The 24,207-nt window shown below is 39.8% G+C and overlaps 1 protein-coding gene across 1 annotated transcript in view; it reads right to left on the reverse strand.

Moving 5' to 3' along the window:
* Positions 1–2,276: 2,276 nt before the first annotated feature.
* The window catches only part of INO80D (INO80 complex subunit D), a 33,804-nt gene continuing 11,873 nt past the window's right edge, over positions 2,277–24,207 (reverse strand). Inside the window, exons 4-11 of the mRNA XM_075180199.1 lie at positions 20,365–21,107; positions 14,171–14,279; positions 12,826–13,050; positions 11,469–11,584; positions 10,414–10,547; positions 9,046–9,263; positions 5,675–5,832; positions 2,277–4,365 (exon numbers count right to left, since the gene is read on the reverse strand). Coding sequence (XP_075036300.1) covers positions 3,203–4,365; positions 5,675–5,832; positions 9,046–9,263; positions 10,414–10,547; positions 11,469–11,584; positions 12,826–13,050; positions 14,171–14,279; positions 20,365–21,107 — 2,866 coding nt within the window. The 3' untranslated portion in view covers positions 2,277–3,202. The remainder of the gene's footprint in view (positions 4,366–5,674; positions 5,833–9,045; positions 9,264–10,413; positions 10,548–11,468; positions 11,585–12,825; positions 13,051–14,170; positions 14,280–20,364; positions 21,108–24,207) is intronic.

Consider the following 24,207-nt stretch of genomic DNA (forward strand, 5'->3'; position numbering starts at 1 on the left):
ATACTGCACCTTTATTAAAGATGGATTGAATGATTGGTTCACTTTGCTGTTGAAAAGACCAGCAACAAACAAAAAATTCTTGTAATGTTATATACCAACATAATATGTTTATTTTTTAACTCCGATCCTCTGTTATACAAGACTTTATGAATATTTCTAATACAGTACAAGAAATATTGGTTACATGTTTTATATTGTCCAAAAGTATAGAAGAAGCTTTGTAGTTTATACCACTTTACATTTAGATTACTTTGTATTCCAAACATTTCCCACTCTTAGCACTTTCATATTGGAAGCCTGATGTAGCTATTATACCTACTCTTTACACAGGTTCTCCAAGTTACCATGATTGACGTACGTCTCAGCATGGGATATTGCTTCCATTAAACGAGTTGAACACCATTCCAGCTTTGTAAACGCTGATCCCTCGTCAATTTTTCAAAGCCCTGCCACCGATCAGTGTACAAAGTAAGGATCAGCACTTACAGAGAGGAGGTGTATGACCATTTTGCGATATACATAGGTAACATCCTTACTTACTCCCCTCCCCCAAAAGCGGTTTTTGAAATAAATTTCTAAATGAAGGGGGGATTTTCACTGCATTTCAGAAGGTGTCTTGTGCGCTGTGGTTTGGCAACAGATCTCCAAAATTACAAAAAAAAATAAAAAAAATCAGATCAAGATTGTCTAAAAATAATAAGAGGACATGAGAAAGCAAATCACAAACCCTTAAAAGTAGATGTCCAGTTTTAGAAAACCCCTACTTTCTGATCTACTCATGTAGCAAACAGACTTGTCCATCCTCAAGGTTTGGAGCCATATCATGCTGCAACTCAACAAGAGGACTATACTTTTCTTTAATTAGAGTCTAATTTTGACTAATCCAATTTAGCAGAATCACAAAGACCAGCATACACCTGGAGATTGAGAGAGCATTTTAAAAGAGCCCTCTTACCAACATTTAAAAATCTCACTTTTTACATCTGAGACCTAAAAATATTGTCCAATAACATATGAACATTAGGACAAATATGTTAAGTTATGTTTTGAAGATTAACATTTAAAAAAAATGAAACATCATACTGTAGTTTATTCAGTTTTAATGATGATCACTTACCTTATTCATTTCATGTAAATGGGCAAGGGTTTACTGCCAGTATTTTCTCTACATCATTTAAGGGCAACTGGAAGCCACATGTGATCCTCCAACTGGTTATATGGGGCCCTCCTGACCATGGTAATTTGCCATCTTTGGTCCACTATCCGGTGATGCCGATGTCCCAAAGTCAATTAATACAACACAATATAGTGTAATAAAAATCAAGACACTTTCAATTGTTTTGAAACCAAGTCATGCAGTCCGCCACTTGCAACTGCATTATAGATTGCTACTTGTCCCCTCTTTACATATTCTGTGGCCCCTGTGGGAGCAGATCCACTATATCGCTGACGGTCACACAGATATTTGTTAAGAATTATCATGTATATTGCTAAAGTACTGATCAGGGCCAAATCATTTGTAATACTTCAATCCAAGCATAGCATTAAATATCTCTGCAAACCCTAATGGGCAAAGATTTACTTGGGACCACATTCTGTTTGTTTTTGCGCCCACATTCCACTAGTCCGTAAAACTACATATCTTCTCAACTGAAATGGATTGTTGTGGCTATTGTTTTACTGAAATCTGCTTGGAGTTCTGAGTAAAAGAATTAGGCAGCTTCATCAGCTTTCATTATTTAAAAACACAAAATTGAAAATGAATGGATTAGACAGAAAAATAAAAAAACATAAAATGAAGGCACCCAACTAGAGAGGTTTGTCTTTTTTTCTAACCAAAAGGCCCACCTTACTTTTACAGGGATTGAATGCTTATTATTAAGTAAAACTAAAAGGTTTGAAATTTACTATACTTTCAATATAAATTAAAACGGTCTTGCTCAAGGTTCTTTACGAAAGCAATTCTGGATTATAAATAGTATTTAAATATTAAGGGGATCATTTTAAACACAAACCAAAATAATGCAACTGTTCTACTGAATAGGCAGATCAGTTGGGGGTACACATTTTGAAGTTTGAACAAGACAACTGTTCCTTAAATAAGCAATAGAATTAAGTTACCAAAAATATTGATTTAACAAAGGCCAACTGGTGAACACCAATGTCTGCAAGCAAAGGCAGAAAAGGTGCCCTAATTTCTACCAGTTTACCATTTGACAACCAATACATTCAACCATAGATACCTACCATTTTCAAATAGAACCCCCCCCCCTCCCACATGCATAAGCACGCTTACAAAACAAGAATTCATATACCATGATGAAGCTCTTTAAAAATGTTAGCTTAACGGAATAAGTAGCATACTCATCTTGTTTACTACAAATTAATGAGGGCTGATGTGCAAAATCCTGACTGGGGGATAGACACTAAACAAAGATGTGTTGGAATGGAGAAAGTTTTCCAGGTTTAGCCTTGAACTTAACGGAACCAAATAGCACATTATATGTTAGCTCACTCCAATCACTTAAATCTTCTATGCCCTATTCATGCCATAAATGTATATTCCACTTATGATCCAAGCATTTAGTGTAAGGCCAACAGGAAACATGAAATTGATGCAAAATTAAGAAGCAATATTTCTAGTGACACCTCCCTTCAGACCTGTTGAACTTCTCCAGACTCTAGAACACACATACATACATACATACATACATAAACACTCACACACACATAGCGAACACGATTAGGTTAGCTTAATTCTTTTAGAAAAGGACACTGGGTTCATACTGCATTAAATATGAGTGTGAAGTATTGCACACTTACTGCTTTTCCACATAAGACTGTTTCTCCTTGGTGACTGTCTACTGACATGGATCTATAACTATGCATTGACAATGTGGAATCAGAATACAAATATCAGGTAGTAAAAGAAATTAGGCATATTTCCTGTGGTCCAGAGTTAAGCAGAGAACTTGTAAGAACCCAATGCCATTTCTCTGAGAATAAAAACGGGGAAGCAAACAGACAAGGATAATAGGAGCACCAGTGCTATTAAAGCACAAAGAGGACATTGTAGAGAACAAACTCCTCCATTCAAAGTGAACAAAAAAATATTTCAGGGAAAATAAGGTAAGAGCAAAACTAGCAGAAAATGATAGCCATTTCCCATCAAACATGTTTGTTTACGAAACAGGCAAAGATTTCAATTGGGTTTTGTGAAAGAAGAGGTGTTGTTGGTACTAGTAGCTGTGGCACCTGTTACAGTGAATCCTGCAGGAGGAGCAATTGAGCTATGGCTGGGTTGCAGGTCTTTGGGGATGCCACTGTGTGAAGTCAGCTGATGTCCAAAGGCTGCAATGAATTGAGGGAGCTGTTGTTTGGGAGATGTGGAATCCATGAGTTCAGAGGGAGAGGGGCTTAGGCCGCTAAAACTTGTCTGCGGTAACCCCGGAAGCATGTTGGAGCTATTAGGGGTCACAGTGGAGAAGGTAGGCTGTGTAGCCTCTGAATGAGACACAGTTTGAGGGGTGGACAGAGAAGTGGAAAGTAGGTGTCCATCAGAGCTGATGAAGGCGCTAAATGCTGATGGATCACCAAGGTTCACAGGAAGGTTTCCCCAGTGAGATCGGTGATTTACCACCCCACTTAGAGGTACCTCCAGCTGAGTGGTAAGCAAGTGCTGGGTAATAATGGGAACCTCTGAAGAAAAAGTAGCGGCTAAGCCATCACTAAATGAGGCAGCATGCGGGGACGTCATTTGGTCGCTATATGGTGACGGCACATGCTCACTGTCATAATGGCTTCCTTGGGGAGACGAATGTGAATGGTCAGTGCTGTATTGCTGTTTTGAGGTGATTACATTTTCTGCTTTGCTCAAAATCTCTGCAGGTAGAGGCCTCTGGGATGCATGGCTGCTTTCATGTAATCCATGATATGTACCCGTGAAAGACCTCTCTTCAAGCGAGCTGTGGCTTATCAGAGTGGCAGAAGTAAGGCCAACATTGACGGAGGATGAAAACGGTCTATGAATATGCCCGCTCAGAGGTGCAGAAGGGCTAGACAAGGTAGCACGACCAAGGAGGTTTTCATCCAGTTCCAGACTGGTAAAGTTTTCATGAACCATACGCCCATTGAGTAGTTCTCCAAGGTCTGTGTGATCTCCTCGACTCAATGATTGGATATCAGGGCCTCCAGCACCTGAAGAATATGATGTTATTCCACGGTCTGAGAGGTCCTGACTAGTAACACCATCAGCTTGGGCTAGTACTGCAATGGAACTCAGACATTCCAGAGATGTAACAGCTTGAAGAGCCCTTTCCAACTCTTCTGCCTCTTCGGTAGTAGGAAGAAGTTCTCCATTCTTACCTATAAAATATGGATTAGTCCTATTGTTAGATAATAAAACAAAAATACCAAGGATAAAATTGTCTGGCACCTTTAATAGGCTGGTAGCCCATAGCTAGAATTACTTAAGGGCTCACAACTTGAACTTTGCTGTGATAAGATAACTTTGCACAATCTATTAACACAACTTTAACCGAAAACAATATTTGGCGTAATGATTTCTCTGTACTAGAAAACTATTTTTTTCCCTTAAATTTATTTTGTTAAAAACAAACATTGTCAGTTCTCAGACAAGGATACATACCCAACTTGGACTGTCCCTTCCCTTCCCTCCTTCCTCCTCCCCCCTTTACCCCCAACAAAAATAACAATTCTGGCAGTTTGCTCTATTTGCTGGATATGTACAACGGTACAAGATGTACCTTTGGACTTGGGAAAACTTTCTACTTCAATAATCACCTTGTAGATCTTTAACTCCCTCCTGGAATGTACTTGGTTGTGAAAACTATATTTATATGTTTTCTGTTGTTCTTCTGTGTTTTTTATTTTTCTTATCTGAGCTTTTATATTTTGTATTTCTGGTACTTGGATACTATATGTGACATGAACTGTTGTGCTTTATACACATCTGCTGTTATAAATAAAAAGTTAAAAAACAAACAAACATTGTCCTCATGGTGATCGTTTTTTCAAGATTCTAAGGGGGGTATTAAATTGTATTCCGGATCGAGCGCTCCAAAAATATTACCGTTAATACGGTAATCTCTCCCTGAGCTGCGAGCTGAAATCCAGCGAGTAAATTACCGTATTAACGTTTTTTTCCCGCGCAGGATTAGCGTAATAACTTTTCGGCAATCCCGCGGACAATTGAATATGCGCCTCAGGATTGTTCACACTACAATCACCCGCAAAGGACTACAGAAAAGGTAAGCCATGATAGTGGTGTCCTGATCATTTGCTAATTTTTCATCAACCAAAAGCCTGTCTGTGTTTTTCAGACAAAAGTCTGACATTTCACAACATGCTGGTAATAAAACATTTGTTTATGTTACAAAACTAGAAAGGAATAAAATGGATTGCTAGATACTTGGAATGTACTGCAAAGCACTGATTTTAAAAAAAATTTTTTTTAAATAAATAAAACTAGAAAGAACCCCCCCCCCCCAAACAATCAAAACAATATATATGTGTAGTTTAGATTCAAATGTGAGCTTGTTGTTTTTCTTAATAGGTTTGACTAGTTTTTTAATTAACAAAAATATAGAACAATAAATACAGCGACAAATTGAGAATGACAAGGTTAGAAGCAGCTTATATAATACAATAGCACCTTCAAAGAAATCAAAGTCTTGGAGGTCATCAGGCAGACGTGGGAGGACATCAGAAAAATCTTCCTGATTTAGTTCTAAATCATGGGGAATGTCTGTAATCTCACTAGTGATGTCATCGGGTAGCTCTTCTGTGCTCAACTCTGGTGTGGATGGACTCCTGCAATAAAGAAGGAATACTAGTTAAGAATTTCTACCTATCACTTCCCCATTTCACATTGTGGAAAAAATATATAGCTTACCCAAACCTACAGATAATAGTAAGCTAGGCTTGGCAACCAATCAGAAAATATCTAACTTAGGGAAGGAAGGTATCATCAATACATTTAAAGCACTAAAATAAAATGGTTGTGTAACTGTTTCCAATGCTCAAGGAGCTATATACTTAAATAAAAACGATTTTGTGGCTTTATTCCCCCTTCCCACCCCCTCACACAGCGGTTAGTGTGTGAGGGGGTGGGAATGGAATGGCAGAGTCGTGCCACTATATACAAATGTGAACCCACATTAAGAGTTGACTCTCTGCTTGCTACCCTGCAGCCCTAGTCCAAAGTAAATAGTCACAGTAAGTGGCTATTTTCTTTGAATTAGGGCTCCACTCTTTGGATTAGGCCAAGTGGAAGCTGCAGAAATTTGGCTGTATATTCAAAGAATATTAGTCTTTTGGCACCCTTGTTTGTGTTTTATATCTCCCAGAGAAGCGCCCTATTTGAGCTTCTTTTTGCTACACACTGGGATGGTGGCAGATAAGATATTGACGATATGTCCAGAAGCGGAATTTCTCTTAAACATGATTTTTAGGAGATTGTCCCTTTAAACACCGTTAAAACATATACACATAAAAATGTGAGTATTAGGCACATTTACATTCCTTACTTTGCATAGACTCTGAAACTCTGCTTGCCTGTATGGGTAGTGGGTAATATCAACTTTATTGAAACAGAGTTCTACAAAGCTCAGAGGAAAGCCCTGTTGACAAAACATTGTTCCCCATTTCAGTTTATGCCCATCTGTGGCACATCACAATTGAAGTCAGCAGTGCAAACAGACAATCATACAGTTGACTGTGTAAAAGACTGCCCCCTCCAAATTCTAAGCCAAGAAACCAGGGAGCAAGTGACTGCTACACTGCTGGACTCTTGATGCACCTTGGGAAAGGAGGTGGAAAAGAGGGGGGGTTCAGGAGAAATTGCTACAATATTAGTGTCCTGCTCACTGCAGCCACAGCTCTCTGTGGGCTTCACACACACACACACACACACACACACACACACACACACACACACAATCAGTACTGGGACTTCAAAACTTTTATAGAACACAGAACTCTGAATACATTAATGCTAGATAATAAAACGTAATATACAAAAAATAAACTATGAGAATTTCAGAAGTTTTTCTTTTCAAAGCATGCATATAATTTCATAAATGGTGGAACCAGAGCTGGATAAAGGCAATGGGGGGCCACGGCACTTTAGACAGGGGGGCCCCTAAGGTGTACTATAGCTGTAATTTTAGACATATACACAGACAATACTGTGTGCACTACTATTAGGTGCAGGCAGCTCTGCCCTCACCAGTAGTACAGTGTGAAGCAGAACATACCTCCCAACTGTCCTTGCAGTTGGACCAAATCTTGACTAAGAAGACAGTCACCACAATTCGGAACTGCCCCACCAGATTCAGGACAGTTGGCAGACTGTCCTGTTCTCTCCTACCTGTTCTTTTCACTTTCATCACCTGTGGCTGCTGGTGTCTTAAACTCAGTTGTTGCTAGTGTAGATCCTGGAATGTTTGTGAAAATGTAAAACAGCCCTGGCATTAAATCAATAGCATCCACATTTAATAGGTAGGCCTACCTCCCTGCAAATAGGCTTGAATATAAAATTAATAATATACAAATCTAATAATATAACTGTTTCTCCCAACTAGCCCTGACATTGAATTAATAGCATACACATTTAATAAAAAGACCTATTTCCCTCCCCACAAAACAGCCCAGCAATAAATTAATAGCATTCACATGTAACGAATAAACCCATTTCACACAAACCATTGCTGACAATATTTCATATTCACGTTTAATAAATTAGCCCTCCTTCTCCCCAAACTTAGACCCAAATTGAATAATAGTCCGAAACCAGCACAGCATTTAATTAAAGGTCCCATCAACAAACACACTTTCTCTCCCTCCCAACCCCCCCTCTCCCTCTCCCTCTCTCCCCCATCTGAGAGGTCTCTTAGGTTTGGACCTGACGGATCATACTCACATTACAGATCGGGGAGTGCAACACATCTCTGAGCCAACAAACCTGCGAGTCCTCTCCCTGTGTAACACATCAGTGTCAGACGCCAGACTGCTCCATCTACAGGGACTGAAGCTCTTGGAACACTTAAGCCTGGACCAGACTAATGTGACCAGTAGAGGGGTATTCTATTGTATCCCTCATCTTTCACACCTCCAGGTTCTTGGTCTCTCCGATATAGTTCTTGGTGATAATTTACTAAAGCTGGGTCTCCGGAAGTGCAAAAATATTTTGAAAGTCAACGCCTGTCACTAATAATGGTCTGCGATTCCTGACACAGGTGCCGATTGTCTAGTTAAGTCTGGATGGTTCAGGGGTCACACTGCAGGGGATCTCCGACCTAATGACCAACTGTACCACCCTCACCAGCGTGTGAGCCAATAACCTGCGCGTCATTACCAGAGATCAGGTATCGGACGAGGAGGATGCCAGCTGAGAGATTCCCTGACATCACAGAGTAGCGGTAAGAAAAAGATTATGTGATGTCATCGCGCCACTTAACATCATTCCCTCATCAGACCTTGCGGCTCTTGCACGATTAATAAAATCTTATTAAACAGTGAAAAAAAATAAAATAAATAAATTTAAAAAAAAAAATAAAAAAAAAAAAATCGCCGACTTGTAGCTGCTTCTCTCCTCCCAGCCGGCGGCGGGAACCTCAGAGAGAGGGGGCCCGGGGCACGTGCCCCCCCCCTTAATCCGGCCATGGGTGGAACCCGGGACACTTTCAAAGCATGCAGGTGAGAATGTAACTATTCCAGTCTATTGAGGTGTTTCATTTTTTTGTAACCATTACAAATCACCCAATGCAGCCAATTAGAGAAAAAATAAAAATAAATATTCTTTAAACATCAAGAGGTTTGGCGAGTGCACTAAACAAAATCACATAGCTATATGTGGATTTGCTTGTGTAGATACAGGGAGTGAGAATGTAAAGGCGGAGTAGAAGTGAACACAGTTTTACTGGGATAATAATGGTGTCTGTAATCAACAAAGAGATTGGAGGTTATCCAGGTCTTTTGCCATGGTTCTCTCTTAATATGCTTTAATAAGATCCAGATACCAACCTTATACTGGCGACCTCCACTGGCAGTGAGAGGCTGCTGGGCATACAGAGGTTGCCTTGGGGCACTGCAGGTGGAATGGGTTTCTGGGGCCTTCTGGGACCCCGCCTCCTCTTTTTCTTATGCTTTTTGGTAAGCGCCGGGGGCTTTGTCTTTTTTCTGGGCTTCCTCTGCTGCTGGTGCTGAACTTTACGTGAATTGTCCCCTCGCAGGAAATTATCCTGGTTATGAGACAGGAGACAGTTAAAAAGAATTCACTTGAGCATTACTGTCCAAGACCTGTGCAAAATAATTAATTTGTGAAGTAACTAGCTGTATCAAGGAAGAATAATCATCAAGTGAAAATGTGATTTAGCTATATTTTATTGGAATTTTAAACACATATGACATGGATACATATAGAATATCAAAGTTTCCCATGAGGATCATTTTATATCATCAACTTGATTTGTTTCATACTTTGAGTTCATTATACCATATATATTACATAACTTACTTACTGCAAGTTATATGGATATTAGAAGCCACTGAGTTTTGTGACCAAATACAAGCACAATGCTTTGGGCCAAGAACTGTTATACATGTCATAGAAATCCAAGGTGATTTCTAATACTGTAGTTTATAGTAGTGATAAGCAGGACATCAGAATTCACTGTTTACACAGAAATTATATAATCAGACGTATATTACACATATATTACCATCACTTGTGTGGTAGAAAGGAATAATGTACCTGTACTGTAAAATGAAAAGAATATCAGAAGTCACTTCGGATGGTCACATAACACCTTGGAGACTTCTGATAGCCATCAGCTTCACAGTATGCATTTGATTAGTTAGGATTTGCCTGTTTTTGGTATTTTGGACTTTTTAAGCTTGCATCCCTCACTACTGCTGGCTGTGGAAGCCATACAAATCAATTATATGAAAACAAAGGTCTGTTTATTTTCCCCTTCTCCCAAGGTCTAGCTAACAGTTATAGAGTGGAAAGACAGTCTAGCCATCCTGACCATTGCCCTGGTACCAAAGTCGCAGTAAGGTAGTCAGTCAGAGTCCCAAGTTACCATAGGTGAACATTATGATTAACCTTTTATTTATTTAGCGCCTATACATTACTCAGCGCTTTACATCAATCTGTGCCACACTGGAGTTCAGCCTTTAGCCTACACTCTATATCACACATATAGATTAGATTTTTGTCAGAAGTCAATAAACCCTCCCCAGTGCTGAGGCAACAATGCTAACCACTCTGTCACCCAACAGCAACAAGATCACTTGACAGACAGCAGTAGCAACAGTGCACCTGTAAACACAAACTTTAAAAAAAAAATACTTAACATGCTTATTGTAAATTATTTATGTCTGGCATACCATTTTCTTGGCATGTTCTTCACATAGAGGAGTCTGATGTGTGATGTCAAAGACGGGTACAGAACATTGTTGACCATCTGCAAACTTTGCTGTACAACTGTTGAAAAGCTGCTGAGAGCTGTTAGACAGGATATCTGACATGCTGTTAAGAACAATACTGAGTGTCTTTAAATGTGAATTTTTTAGACAAGTATTGTTATTAATCCAAACGACTGAAGCATACATACATACATACATACATACATACATACATACAGGCCCCCTACTAGCTGCTTGCAATTGTTTGTAATAAATCAGAAGATGGCATGGTACATTTCATAAGATCAGTTCTCCTATGTAAATTGTGAAATTATCAGCAGTTTCCAGTAAGATAGGCTCCACACACTTCATACTGGCTGTAGAATTGTGGTTACTGAGCTCCAAATCTCAGAAGTGTAGGGAATAGCATGAGTGATGTTTCAACCATTTAGAGGAAGGCGATAGCCTAAAGAAATATTCTGTATAAAGGAGGTTAAGTCACCCCAAAGTACTTGCTTACCTGGTTAATTTCTTTGTATACAATAAGGCGGAGGACTTGTGGCTTTTCTAAATGATCTTCTGAAGCAAGGGACAAAATGTTTACCCCCTATCACTCTGCCTTCTTCAATTCCGATTTGAAGGGACCAGGGGCCACAATATCCATGAATCCCTGAAGTGGGTTTCCTCCCACACTCCAAAAACATACTAGTAGGTTAATTGGCTGCTATCAAAATTGACCCTAGTCTCTCTCTCTCTCTGTGTATATTAGGGAATTTAGACTGTAAGCTCCAATGGGGCAGGGACTGAAGTGAATGAGTTCTCTGTACAGCGCTACGGAATCAGTGGCGCTATATAAATAAATGGTGATGTGTGTATGTCTTACATAGGCTTGCTTCCTGTTGTTCAGACTAGAAAAGAGCTCACACAAAAATATAAAAGCTTGAAGTAAATTTAATAGACAAGAAACACAAGGTCTATGGGGCATACCATTCTGCTCTCTCCTCTAGAAAAATAGCATCTCATTTTGAAAAGGATACGCTGAAAACAGTGTCTCGTATATGGGAGGGCTCTGTTTGAGCATGCTTCACTCCTTACTGTTGCACTGCAGAGGGTGGGTTCTGTTTCTCTGAGTTCTGGTTGAATCGGTCTGTAACTGAAACAGCAAAACCATTCATTAAAATGGAAGTTAACAGAAGACTAAAAAGTAGGCAACACATAGACTTGGTAATCAACTTGACAAAATACAATTTAAAAAAAAAAAAAAAGGTAAATCCATACCAAAATGAAATATAACACACAAAAATAAATGTTTTTATAAATATTTTTAGCCCAATTGCAGATTTTTTGGGGAAGTGGTCTAACATATATTAAACATTAACTATTTATATATCATTGCAGGGTTAGAGCAATAGTATTTGTAACAGATCAAAGACAGTCAGCTATGTGAAGAAATATCCTTCGATTTTGTAGGTGTAATTGACTTACCATGTATTCTGAAGCGCAGTTACTTGCCAGTGCATCTGCCCTTATGGGACAGCAAGGTTGGGATTCTGCTTCTGAACAGAGTATGACCTGTGAGCCAATCAGTGGTCACAGTGACAGGCTAAGAAAAGTGTAATGGACATTGTTGTATAGCCCATGTCAGCTGTTCCTGACATTCACTATTCATAAGATACCCCAGATTCTTAGCACCACTAGTTCCAGAAATCAAGCTCCTCTATACCAGTTCCCTTCTCTGCAAACAATACATCCTCTGTGGCTCGGCTGCATCATTTCAGCATAGCCTGAGACAATGAGGAGTTACCCATTTCAAACCCATAGAGCCCTATACACCTTCAGACCCCACAGTGATCACATGGGTATCTATGGATAAACTTCTGCCACCATTCTACTATGCCATTTTTTGACCATTGTTAAGTACATACCCTAATTAATGTGTACAAATGCTACTGTAGCTATAGAAAACAGGACAGGATGATTTCCCTCATGTAAGGCAAGAATGAATTTCTCATTTAATCTTAAAAATAAAATCTTATTTAATTGTATGCATAAAGGATTGTGTGCAGATCTCACCATGTATAGACATTTTACATACTGGTACTATCTGTAATTACATAAAGGACACAGGCAGGCTGCCTTGTTTTTCTCTCTCCTTATTTAACACCCATTTGGTTAGGTGTCTCTTAAATAATATAATATGGAGGTTTTATTAAGTATACTAACTACCATTGAGTGATATGTGCTACCATAGGTTTGTACTTTGACTAATACTTCTCTATGCCATCACCTTCAGATACAGTGGGAAATACAGTGGAAAATAAAAATGGTGAATTTACACATCGGCCAATAGAATAAATGGTGGTAATAACCCCACCAATTTCGCATGTCCCTCACCTGGTCCTCATGCGTGCAGCCCTGTGCAGTTCTTGCATCATCTGCCCTGTGGACTCTGGCTCTCTGCTGGCCGCTTTCTGCAAAGCTTTCCGGAATGTGTGGCGGTATTTCTTCTGACAGGATTCTGCCCGCTCCAGGCGGCAGAGGTGCTTGTATTTTTGTTGAAAATAAGTGCAAAGTTGTGCAACCCTGGAGCTCCTGCTGTGCGCTACTTCAGCATCATACCTGCAAGCATGGCAAAATAGCAGCATGAGGTCTTTGTCGTTTGCTTTCTATTCATGACCAGTACTAAAAATTCTGTCATAGCAAAAAGGAATGCAATTTTTTTTTTTAAATTCATTCACATATTAAATAGTATTAGTGAATGAACATGTTTTAAATGTATACATTATATTTTGTCTATTTTAACTTAAGGAATATATGAATATATTTAAATGATTCGCAAGCCTGCACTCCAATTACTAAATATATACATATAAACTGATTGAACTGTATGTAGCCAGCCAAATAAGTGATATTCCTAAAGACACACACTAGTATATAGGCCCAATATTAAACATCTGCCTGCTACTAATACTAGCTGTGAAGGCCTATACATAAATCAATTTATTTCTAAGGTGGTGCTCATATTGGATTATCACCAACAGCATTTAGTCAGTAATTGGTGCCTCTGTCACTGAAGAAATTATTTTGACTTATTAAGGGATGTTCCAAACTAGTTGTCAGATATAAGTGCTCAACACCAAGGGGTAAATGCATCAAGCTGAGAGTTTCCGGCAGATTTGAAAAGTGGAGATGTTGCCTACAGCAACCAATCAGATGTTATTAATTTAGTACATTCTACAAATGTATAGCTAGAATCTGATTGGTTGCTATAGGCAACATCTCCACTTTTCAAACCTGCCAGAAACTTTCAGCTTGATGCATTTACCCCCCCGGAGTATTTTTAAACCTTCAATTGTCCCTTATCTTTTCTGCAACAGAGGTAATATGACTGCAATTTCCCATAGTAGGAGAAACAAAGTACTGTACTAGAGAATAAGTATGGGCCATTCAGCTAACATACATTTTATCTTTCACTACAAATGCCAGGAAAGGCATCCAAAACATCCTATGAGACAGCAACATAAAAATCTAGTTCCATATAGAGAAGCAGTCTCCCTTGTCCACCACAAAATTGCAGTACAAGATAAAGGAAGAGGCATTTTGTAAACCCTGTATTTACAAGGAGAAATTAAAGATTGTTTTAGCTACCATGCAAGCCCTCTTAATGGTTGAGAGCTGGCAATTTTACAATTTTTATCATTTTTCCTATACTGTGCGGTCACAAACAGAAATATCATACTTTTTGCAGTCGTGGTGGAGACACTCTCGGAATGACCATGCAACATGGTATGGAGATGCTTGATCAGAGTCATCTTGTTCCTCACTACTGTCTTCTGACCAGTCCAGCCCTGTGGTGAGGGAAACAAAGTGTGCTGAAATTCTGGCATAGAGTCATAAACCATTTTTGGAAAATTGCTTTTATATCGGGCAACTATGGTCAGTCACATTGCAAGCTAGTTATATGAAATAATAGAGAGAGGCTTGTTTTAAAAAACACTTCTTTGCTGATGATGCAATCTGTTTAAGCATACACAGAAGTGAATGTATAGTTTATGACCTAAAATGGTGTGTGCTTTTCTACAGGTTTGGAAAATGTGTGAATGAATATGTATTAGCCACAACATTAAAACCACTTGCTTAATAGTGTGTCCCTTTTTGTGCCACCAAGAAGTCTCTTACCCGTCGAGGCATGAACTCCACAAGACATGTGAAGGTGTCCTGTGGTATCTGGCACCAAGACTTTAGCAACAGATACTTTACGACCTGTAGGCTGTGAGGTGGAGGCTCCATGCTCGGACTTATTTTCACCAGCACATCCCACAGACGCTCAATCGGACTGAGATCTTGGGAATTTTGAGGTCAAGTCAACAACTTGAACTCTTTGTCATGTTCCTCAAACCATTCCTAAACAATTTTTGCAGTGTGGCAGGGCGCATTATTCTGCTGAAAGGCAACGGTATTCCCCATCAGGGAATACAGTTGCCATGAAGGGTTGTACTTGGTCTGCAACAATGTTTATGTAAGTGGTACATGTCAAAGTAACATGCACATGAATGCATGAATGCCAGGAACCAAGGTTTCCCAGCAAAACATTACCCAGAGCAGAGCATCACAATGCCTCTGCCGACTTGCCTTCTTCCCATAGTGCATCCTGGTACCATCTCTTCCCTAAATGAACGACACACACGGACTCAGTCGGCCACATGATGTAAAAGAAAACACGATTCATCAGATCAAACCACCTTCTGCCATTGCTCCACGGTCCAGTTTTGGCACTCACCTGCCCATTGTAGGTGCTTTCGGCGGTGAACAGGGGTTAGCATGGGCACTCTGACCGGTCTGCGGCTATGCACTGAACTGTGATGCACTGAGTTCTGACACCTTTCTATCATAGGCAGCATTAACTGTTTCAGCAATAGGTGCAACAGCAGCTCTTCTATGGGATTGGACCAGACGGGCTAACCTTCGCTCCCATGCGCATCACGGACCCCCATGAACCTGTAGCTAGTTTAGTAGGCACTAAACACTGCATGCCGGGAACACCCCATAAGACCTGCCGTTTTGGAGATGCTCTGACCCATCACAATTTAGTTCTTGTCAAAGTCGTTCAGATCATTATGCTAGCCCATTTTTCCTGCTTCCAACACATCAGCTTCAAAAACTCACTGTTCACTTGCTGTCTAATATATCCCACCCCTTGACAGGTGCCATCTATGTCTATCTCTACGCATGCCCAGAACCAGACCACTATACTCCAGAGAACTCAAGTGAATCCAGTTCATCTTCAGGAGCAAAGGACCCTTACTACACTCTTCCATTTCATAGGTGGAACGGGTATGGGAATGGGCGTATGCACGTAAACAATGTACAATAAGGGCGTGCCGAGCTCGAGTGCATATAGTAACATCAGATTCAAGCTTTGGGCATCTAAAAGTTACATGTTTTTTTGTTCTATCACTTGCACTAGCTACAGGTTGGGTGTAAGTGCAGATTACTAGTGATGGCAGTCGCTTAAGCATGCTAGAACATGTGTTTGCAATCAGGAGCAACTGTAAAAATGCATTTTTATGTACAGTAGAGATTCATATCATCCTGATAAAAAAAAAAATCTTCCATAAAATACATTTATTTCCTTTTTGTGTGTTCTTTTGAGGCTTAATATTTCACATATATATTGTAGGTAACATTCAATGTATTCTCTGTTAGAGCAAAATGTACCCAAAGCTATATTCCAACAAAGGTATCTTCAGATCCGCTCCTAGTTGAATACAGACATGCATAAAGCTTGGTACACACTACAGGTTTATCACCCGATTATAATGCCAACCATACAATAAACGACCGTTAGATCCGATATCGCATAAGTGTGTACGCTCCCACGATCATGATTTATCGTACCAAAGCGCAGGGTATCGTTTTATTTGACTTTATAAAACGGACTAAAAATCTCTATAAATGAGGGAACGATGCTGGTCAAATTCTGAAGCGAGTATGCACTCAGGACCAGCAGTGTAGGCAGATCTCCATAGAGTTTACAGAGTCACAATCTTTTCAACCAATGATAAAGACAGATGAAGAGCACAGATCTGAAAGTAAATATTGTAAAACGTGTATAATGTGTAGACGTGAAGAGAAATTTTCTGTAGTTTGCACCCAGCCTTACACACAAATCAGCAATACATTGCTGCAATTGACCACAAGAGGTCACCAACTAGACAGAGCACAAATAAAGAAAAACTATCTAGAAGATGAATGTATTAAGACCAGAGCAGTTACATTTATCAAATATTTGGATAGAATATACTGGTAGGTTCAAGCACAATTTCAGCTAAGACATGCTAGGGGATTAGGCACAGAAAAGGATTCATAATGTAACCTATTTAAGGTCTATTTAGCCTGCAATATGTAGAACACAACAAATTTCTTGCTGAAGGGCCCATCCAGAAAGAGATGTTCAATTGTTCCAGAGGGAAGTGCTATGGGAAAAAACATGGATTTCAAAATCACTGTAAAGACACAAACCGATAAGAAAATGTAACTGTATAAGTAACACAGGACAAGTCTCTCGAATGTTCTACACAAAACACAGACAGAGAGAAACACAGAGGCAGAAGAGCAGCAGCACACGTCCATTACCACCCTGCAAAATGACTTTTGTACCAGCTCTGAGCTACCAGAGATCGGGTCTTGTATACTTTTATGGGACACATTTTTCACATTCCAGTTGCATTTCTAGACACACCTTGTAAGAAATGTTTCAAACACATAAAAGTGCAACCAGTAATAAAGACAGACCAGATGTTCACGTACACTCAAGATGAATTTGAGGCTAAATAGAACAGTCTATAGATGGAATAAATTAAACATTAAATAAAAGGGGTGGTTCAACTTCCAAGTACCATTTATAATTTTGCACAGTACGATTTTCCATGTCCCCACAAAAAATAGGACACCTCTAGTTTGCAGATTAGAGAAACGCATCATTTTGTTGTACCTCTAGTATCCATCATAGAAACAGAATTTGATGGCAGATAAGAATAACTTGGCCCATCTTGTCTGCCCGTATTGTAACCTATGGTTACCTCAAACACTATTTGATCCTTACTTCTTTGTAAGGATATCCTTATGTCTAACCTAAGCATGTTTATATTGCTCTACTATTTTAGCCTCAACCACATATGATGGGAGACTTCACTTATCCATCTTGTAGCCTCTCCTTGTTAAACACACTGGATCTGTTGTTTATGCTTGTTCTTACTTATGATTTGCGACTGCTTGGGGGACTAATGTTTTTGATGGATTGTTAAACTCTGTAAGCCATGAGTGTGATTGGGTCCCACTTCCACCAGCTTCCTGCATATGCTGTGGGATATGCATTCCATGCAAGCAATATTTATATGATCATTAAATATTAATGTAAACTGTTTATATAATAAATGTTTCAAATGTGGCCACCTACCTTCCTTCCCCCTCACAGGCTGTGAGAAAGGTTTCATTCATAATAATGCCAACACAATGCTCCTAAGTACAATGTGTTCACAAATGTAAAAATGTTTAAAAAAGTAGATTTGACACACTAGTGGTCTAGTGAGGATAAGGGAAAACCTGACAGGATTATGCCACAGCTCAAGTTACAGTTCCCAGGCGGTAGAGCACTGTGGTACTGGATGGTCCCCTAGGACCCAGGGTAGATCTGGCGCGTCCAGACTGTGTTGGGTCTGCCTTCCCGGCTCCAGGGAAAGGGAGAAGACAGCCCACTGTGTCTCTCCGAGCAGGGTTAAAATAACCTCGGCAGGAGCAAAAGAAAATAATGGGGGTTCAGCCTGGTTTGGGCTGCTGCTGCAAACCAGTTCCTTGTGTGGGGATTGGAGAGCAGCAGCGCTGGACCCCTTTACTGTAGCACTAGCAGAACTCTAATGAATCCTACTCACTGCCACTGAGTAAATTGTTGGGGTGAACAAGGTCCTGATTGACCGATTCGCATGCAGCCTGGATCCTACTCTATTCCTGCAAGATGCCAAACATTCATCCATCCCCTGGCTGTGCAGAGTTGAACACAACTCCTTGACTCAATGCTCTGCCCATCATCTAGCAGTCAGGCGGACCTAGCCAAAGTCACCAACACAGAGGTGCTGCAGTAGCTAAACACACCACACAGAAGCACCAACAGGGCTGGTGAAAGAGTCTGGTGGTGGACACAATTATTCTTCACTGCACCAATGATAATATTCTTGATCCACCAAAATACAATTGGAGTTCATAAGAAAGTAGAGAGCAATAATAAATCAACTACAAAATTACTTAAGAGTAAAAACGAAAGAAGGTGGTAACTTATTAGAGAAGTTACTGCAAGCTCAACTGTGATCCAGAATGAACTGCAGAAGTCAGTGGCTACAATGGAAGATCATATACATAGGTCGGAAACCTCCAAGGTATTCCGCAAAAATGAGGGATATAAGGAAGAAGCCTTGGCTGAGGAACATTTACAAGATACCATATAGAAGGTACTGCAGAGATATAGTAGAAAGCCTTGTAGTATAACAGGAAAGTACAACTATTTGGCCTGAATGTAAAACGATCTGCAACATGAAATCAAAACACTGCACACCAACCAGACAACACCATTCCTGCCGTGAAGAATAGCGGTGATAACACCATGTTAAGGGGAGGAGTTTTAGCAATAGAGACAGGTAATCTTCTCATGTTCCATGAGGCAGAAGTTTAGCTGCAAAAGGTGATTCGCCAATTGCGATACATACTTCTTAAATGTTATTACAGTTTGTTTTTATCATCATCAGTCCTTTTTTGGGAAAATTAATATGTGACTCATATTTGCCAGGCTCAAGTATAGAAAAGAAGTTTATTTTATGGCACTGTATATATTTTAGTTCAGCACAGACATAAAAAAGATGACACTTTAATTTCTGAGGCATCAGAATATAGGAACTTAAAGCAATATTAGTACAAAATGGAATCAACGCCGACATCAATGAATATATAACTTACAAGAACACCTGGATGTAAATAAATAGGAGAATACCACTTGATGCTGGAAGGCACTTACAAGCCATAGGTACTAGAACCCCCAACAAAACATACCAATGAAGCATAACACAAATACTCAAGTTTACTATATATACTCACTGCACTCCCAATCAAGTAAACATTCTAAAAATATAATAGTTGCAAATTGCAATTATTAACTTGTATGCGAGACAAAAGGCTCCACCGTTGTAGCATGCTCATAATATATTCACCACTTACGACTGAACAAATATTCGTCACTTTAAATTATCAAGGCAAAAAAGAGCCAACCTGTGTCCTTCCAATAATTGCACACAAAAGTTTTGACCAAATACATGTTACATCAGGGTGGTATAATTGCTAACAAGTGCATCAGTCTCAATGTCAGTGATGAATAAGGGGCGATAAATCTGAATCATGTAACACTAATCGAATATCTGATTTTCACATATGTCCTTGAAAGTTACTAAAATGCTATACACCAAGGACAACCCTTTCCCAACATGAAAAAATACATTTAATATTTCCCTAAATTATGGATTTGAGAAATTTGGCATTTAGATGCATAGAGATCCTGGCATCTGATAAGTTGTCAGCAGCTCATAGCCAATAAGATGTCACCATCAATGTCACTGAACACCTGAACTATCACTGTCAAACGCAATGCATGGCATACATTGCAACGTACTAAATCAAAAGCCTAAATCCTAAAGTTATTTGTATAGTTTGACATTTCTACCTAGAAGGCTGTAAGCAGCCCTTCTTAAATTTTGTTTATGTATTTATATACTTAAACATTAATTCAAAATATTGAACCTAATAATTATAAAGTGCTGTTTAATTGCAATTTGCATACAGACAAAAAATGTATTCCGAACACAAATCAAGTTTTTTTTTATGTGGACTTACCCAAATGTGGAAACAAATCTGTGTGTAGTTGGTGTTTTTGTGTGCACAGATTCATTAGTCTCTGCAGCCGGCTCACACAGGAGGAGTACATTGGTAAGGCTGTGGCTGTCACCTGAATCCTGTCTGAACGTGGTGGCTCTGTGGAGAGTGGTGGGGCAGGAAGAGTTCTTTTATTAGACAAATTCTTTATTTGTGCTAGTGTGTGCGTAACGGGTGACGCTCCCTGTACTGGTAAGCTGGTATTCTGAGGTTGAGGTGACGTACAGGCTAGGCTTGGCGTTAGCCCAGTGGATTTCAGTGATGTTGGTACTGGTTGTATCAACATGTGCTGCTCTTGAAGCGACAGAGGTTGCAGCTGACAAGGTGCAGGATGAGGGCTAAAGTGCTCTTGATGAACTTTTAAAATCTCTGTCTCTTTCTGTCGTTGACGATTTAGGGCCAATTTGCTCTGCAACTTCTTTTTTATCGACGATCCTTTCCTTAGCTCTTCCTCCTCTTCCTCAAAAGTGAAAGAGTCATCCAAGTCCGTTTCCAGGTAGTGGAGAGGGAGCCTGGCTCCAGGAGGAGAAAGGGTCATACCATCTAGTCCATTGGGCATCTTCAAGGCTAGGGTGGGCACTGTTAAGCTGAAGGCCACGGTTTCCATTTGATGCCTAGCCTTTACTTCTTCCAGTGCATCATTCTTTTTCTTCCTTTCCTTTTTGGGAATAAAGCCGAGTACCTGCAGGTGACTGTTGCAGTACCTTGTGAACGAAGAAAAACAAAAAGAATTAACACCAACAACGCCATTAACCTAGAACTTCAATCAGACAGTCACTTTTTCACCTGAAAAGGAGCGAAGTAATATTGCTTGTAGTATATTTATTCTTGTTCCACAGTCATGCATAAGAGAATATTCCATATTCTAAAGGGCAGATATTAGGCAGAATAGCGTGTTCACACAATAATGTGAATAATTAGCAACAGCGGCATTCAGCAATCTTAGCGTTATTTATTATTAAATAAACTAATAATAATAAAACAATAATTTTCATGAATTGCCTATCAATTACTAGAACCACGCTGAAAACAAACTATAGTTTGGTCTTCATTGGGCATGTTTTACCAAAAGCAGGCAACACCTATAAAGGCGGCCAGCCGCATCTCCGCGAGTAGGAGGAAGAGAGGAGCATGGCACAAGAGCACAGAGTGCAAAGACTCACCAAGCCACATGGGGACTGGAGTCTATAAAAACTCCCGTTTCACATGCAAGGAAGGGGAGGGGGGTTATATATTGGCCGGGAACCGAGGATAGAGGTTCTGTGGATTCGCAGAAAAACTGTGTGGCGCAACAGAGGGAGGGACATCTGAGAAAGAGGGTGTGTCGCTGCCCTAAGCAGTGTGGCTGCAAGAGCTAGAGAGGGGAACTATTCCTGTAGCAAACCCCAAGCAGTAAAGAGGAAGAAGGAAGGCTTCTGCACAGAGAGGGGAGGGAAAGCCCAAGAAGACCACACAACAAGAAAGGGGGGTTATTGCCTGCAGAAGGAGAGCAGAGAGAGGCTGAGACATGCGAGAATGTGTGGAACTACTATGCCCAAGATAACCTGGTATGTACTGTAACATGATTTTTATCAAAGAAATTACATTGTTTGCTGTGTCAAGTAACTTAAGAGGTGCTGAATGCATTATCCAGAACCATGACTTTGCTAATTGCAATGGATGTCTACTGCATAGCTTAATTCGGGACTGTAACTACACTGACAGTCTAAGAGTGGTGCAGGAGGAGTGAGGAGGTATGAACTGCACTATTAAATATTGAGATATGTAGAAGTAGGAGTAGTATGGAGAAATGTATATTGCAATCATATTCATATTGACCTCTTAAGAACGGAGCTGAAGAGGAGCTGTACATATTTACTTTGCATATTTATTATTTGCTTGTGGGAAGAGGCATGTAAAATGAATAGTTTATTTTGTGATAGAAAAGGTCTGGCATCCAACTTACTGTTCATCTATTGCACTACACCATCATGTTACATCAACTGTGCCCACACTGAAGAGATTGCTGAAATACCTGCATGTGCAGGGACCCTCTGGTCATTTCTGCCCACACCTAAGAGCTTGGGGGCATAGAGAAGAAAGTGCAGGTGAAAAAGGTGCACTACCTACCTATGCACCCCACCACCACACACAGTGACAGGGGGTTACATATACACATAGTACCATTGCTTGAGAATTAACAGGAAAAAAAAAACCTGAAATAACAACCCTACCCTTTTTTTTATCCCCATGAATGATTTAAAGGGGGATAGTAGAGAGGAAAATAAACCCACACACTTGGGAAAATATACCTCAACATGACTAAAGACTGCAGGCTGATTATAGGTCTGATTTAGATTAAGTCTGGCTCGAACAGCACTTGCATGCCGAGTGTGCAAAAGAAATCCCTGACCCCCACAAAAGGACATTTTAAAACAGCTAAAAGAAAAACTGTAATTTAAAAACAAGCTGGGTTCTCATAAAAGTATATTTAAAAATATAGCTGCAATAAGTTTCAAGAGGCTTTATATAACCAGATTGTGTTGTAAACTATTATATCATACAATGTGTGGAAACATCACTTATGTTTATGCTTGCTACAAAGTGCTATATAACGATATAGCCCATCATCTTGGTTTTACTAAGACAAAAGTTATCACAAGAAACTTTTCAATGTACGAGAGGACAGTGTCCTCACCTTCTCTATATAGAGAATAATGTAACCCCACTGTAAATAATACAAATATTAGATGTCTGAAAAAACAGAGGAGTCTGTATTATTTAATACACAGTAGTACATGAGAGAAATGCATATAATGATGACTGAAGTGAGAATGCACTTCTAGCAGTAAATTATATGGATTAGAAGTCATAAGTGGCCATATACAGTACAGGTCACAGAAATCAGGCAACTTCTAATATCCATAATTTATATTAGGGTTGCATTATTTCTTATAATACATTTGTTTTCCTAATGAACTCACTGATTACAGATATTATTTACAAGAGTTTATAAATATATTAACATCACTTGTGTATTAGGATATAAAATTCACAGAAATGTTAAATAATCTAGAACAGCTTGTACTTATTGTATATAGTGGGGCATGCCTCCCCCCCTTTTAGTTGACACCACCATCCTCTTCCCTGTCCCTCAAATCTTCTACCTGGGTATCATCCATGATTCCTCACTCTCCTTCACCCTCCACATTCAGTCCATCTGCCAATCCTGATGCTTCCACCTTTGTAATGTCTCCAGGATCAGGCCATTTCCCAACTTGGATGCAACTATAACTCTCATCCACTCACTCGTTATCTCTCGCATTGTTTAATGTAACCTTCTACTCTCTGACCTTCTCCTGTAGCTCCCTACTTCAATCTATCCTCAACACTGCGGCCCAACTCATTTTCCTCTCATTGCTCTACCTCTGCCACCCCTCTCTGCCAGTCAATACACTGGCTCCCTTTCCGCTTCAGAATCCTATTTAAACTCCTTACCCTCACCTACAGAGTCCTCAACTACTCTTCTTCCCGAACAATAAACCTTATTTCCATACATACCATTCTGCCCATTCCGCTCTGCCAGTAACAGCCTCATCACTGATCTTCCTAATCCTGTCTTCAGGATTTCTACCATGCTGCCTCCAACCTCTAGAACACTCTCAGACATCTAGACTACCTACCAGTCTCGAACCCTTCAAACATGCCCTTAAATCTCTTTTCATTCAAGCCTGCCAGACAACTTTGTAACTCTCCCGCACTTGTTATTTCGTTGTATGCTCTAACCCCCTATGTACGGTACTTTGAAACCTGTGTAGCGCCTTA

The sequence above is a fragment of the Mixophyes fleayi genome, chromosome 7 (assembly GCF_038048845.1).
Source record: "Mixophyes fleayi isolate aMixFle1 chromosome 7, aMixFle1.hap1, whole genome shotgun sequence".
NCBI classification, from domain to species: Eukaryota; Metazoa; Chordata; class Amphibia; order Anura; family Limnodynastidae; genus Mixophyes; species Mixophyes fleayi.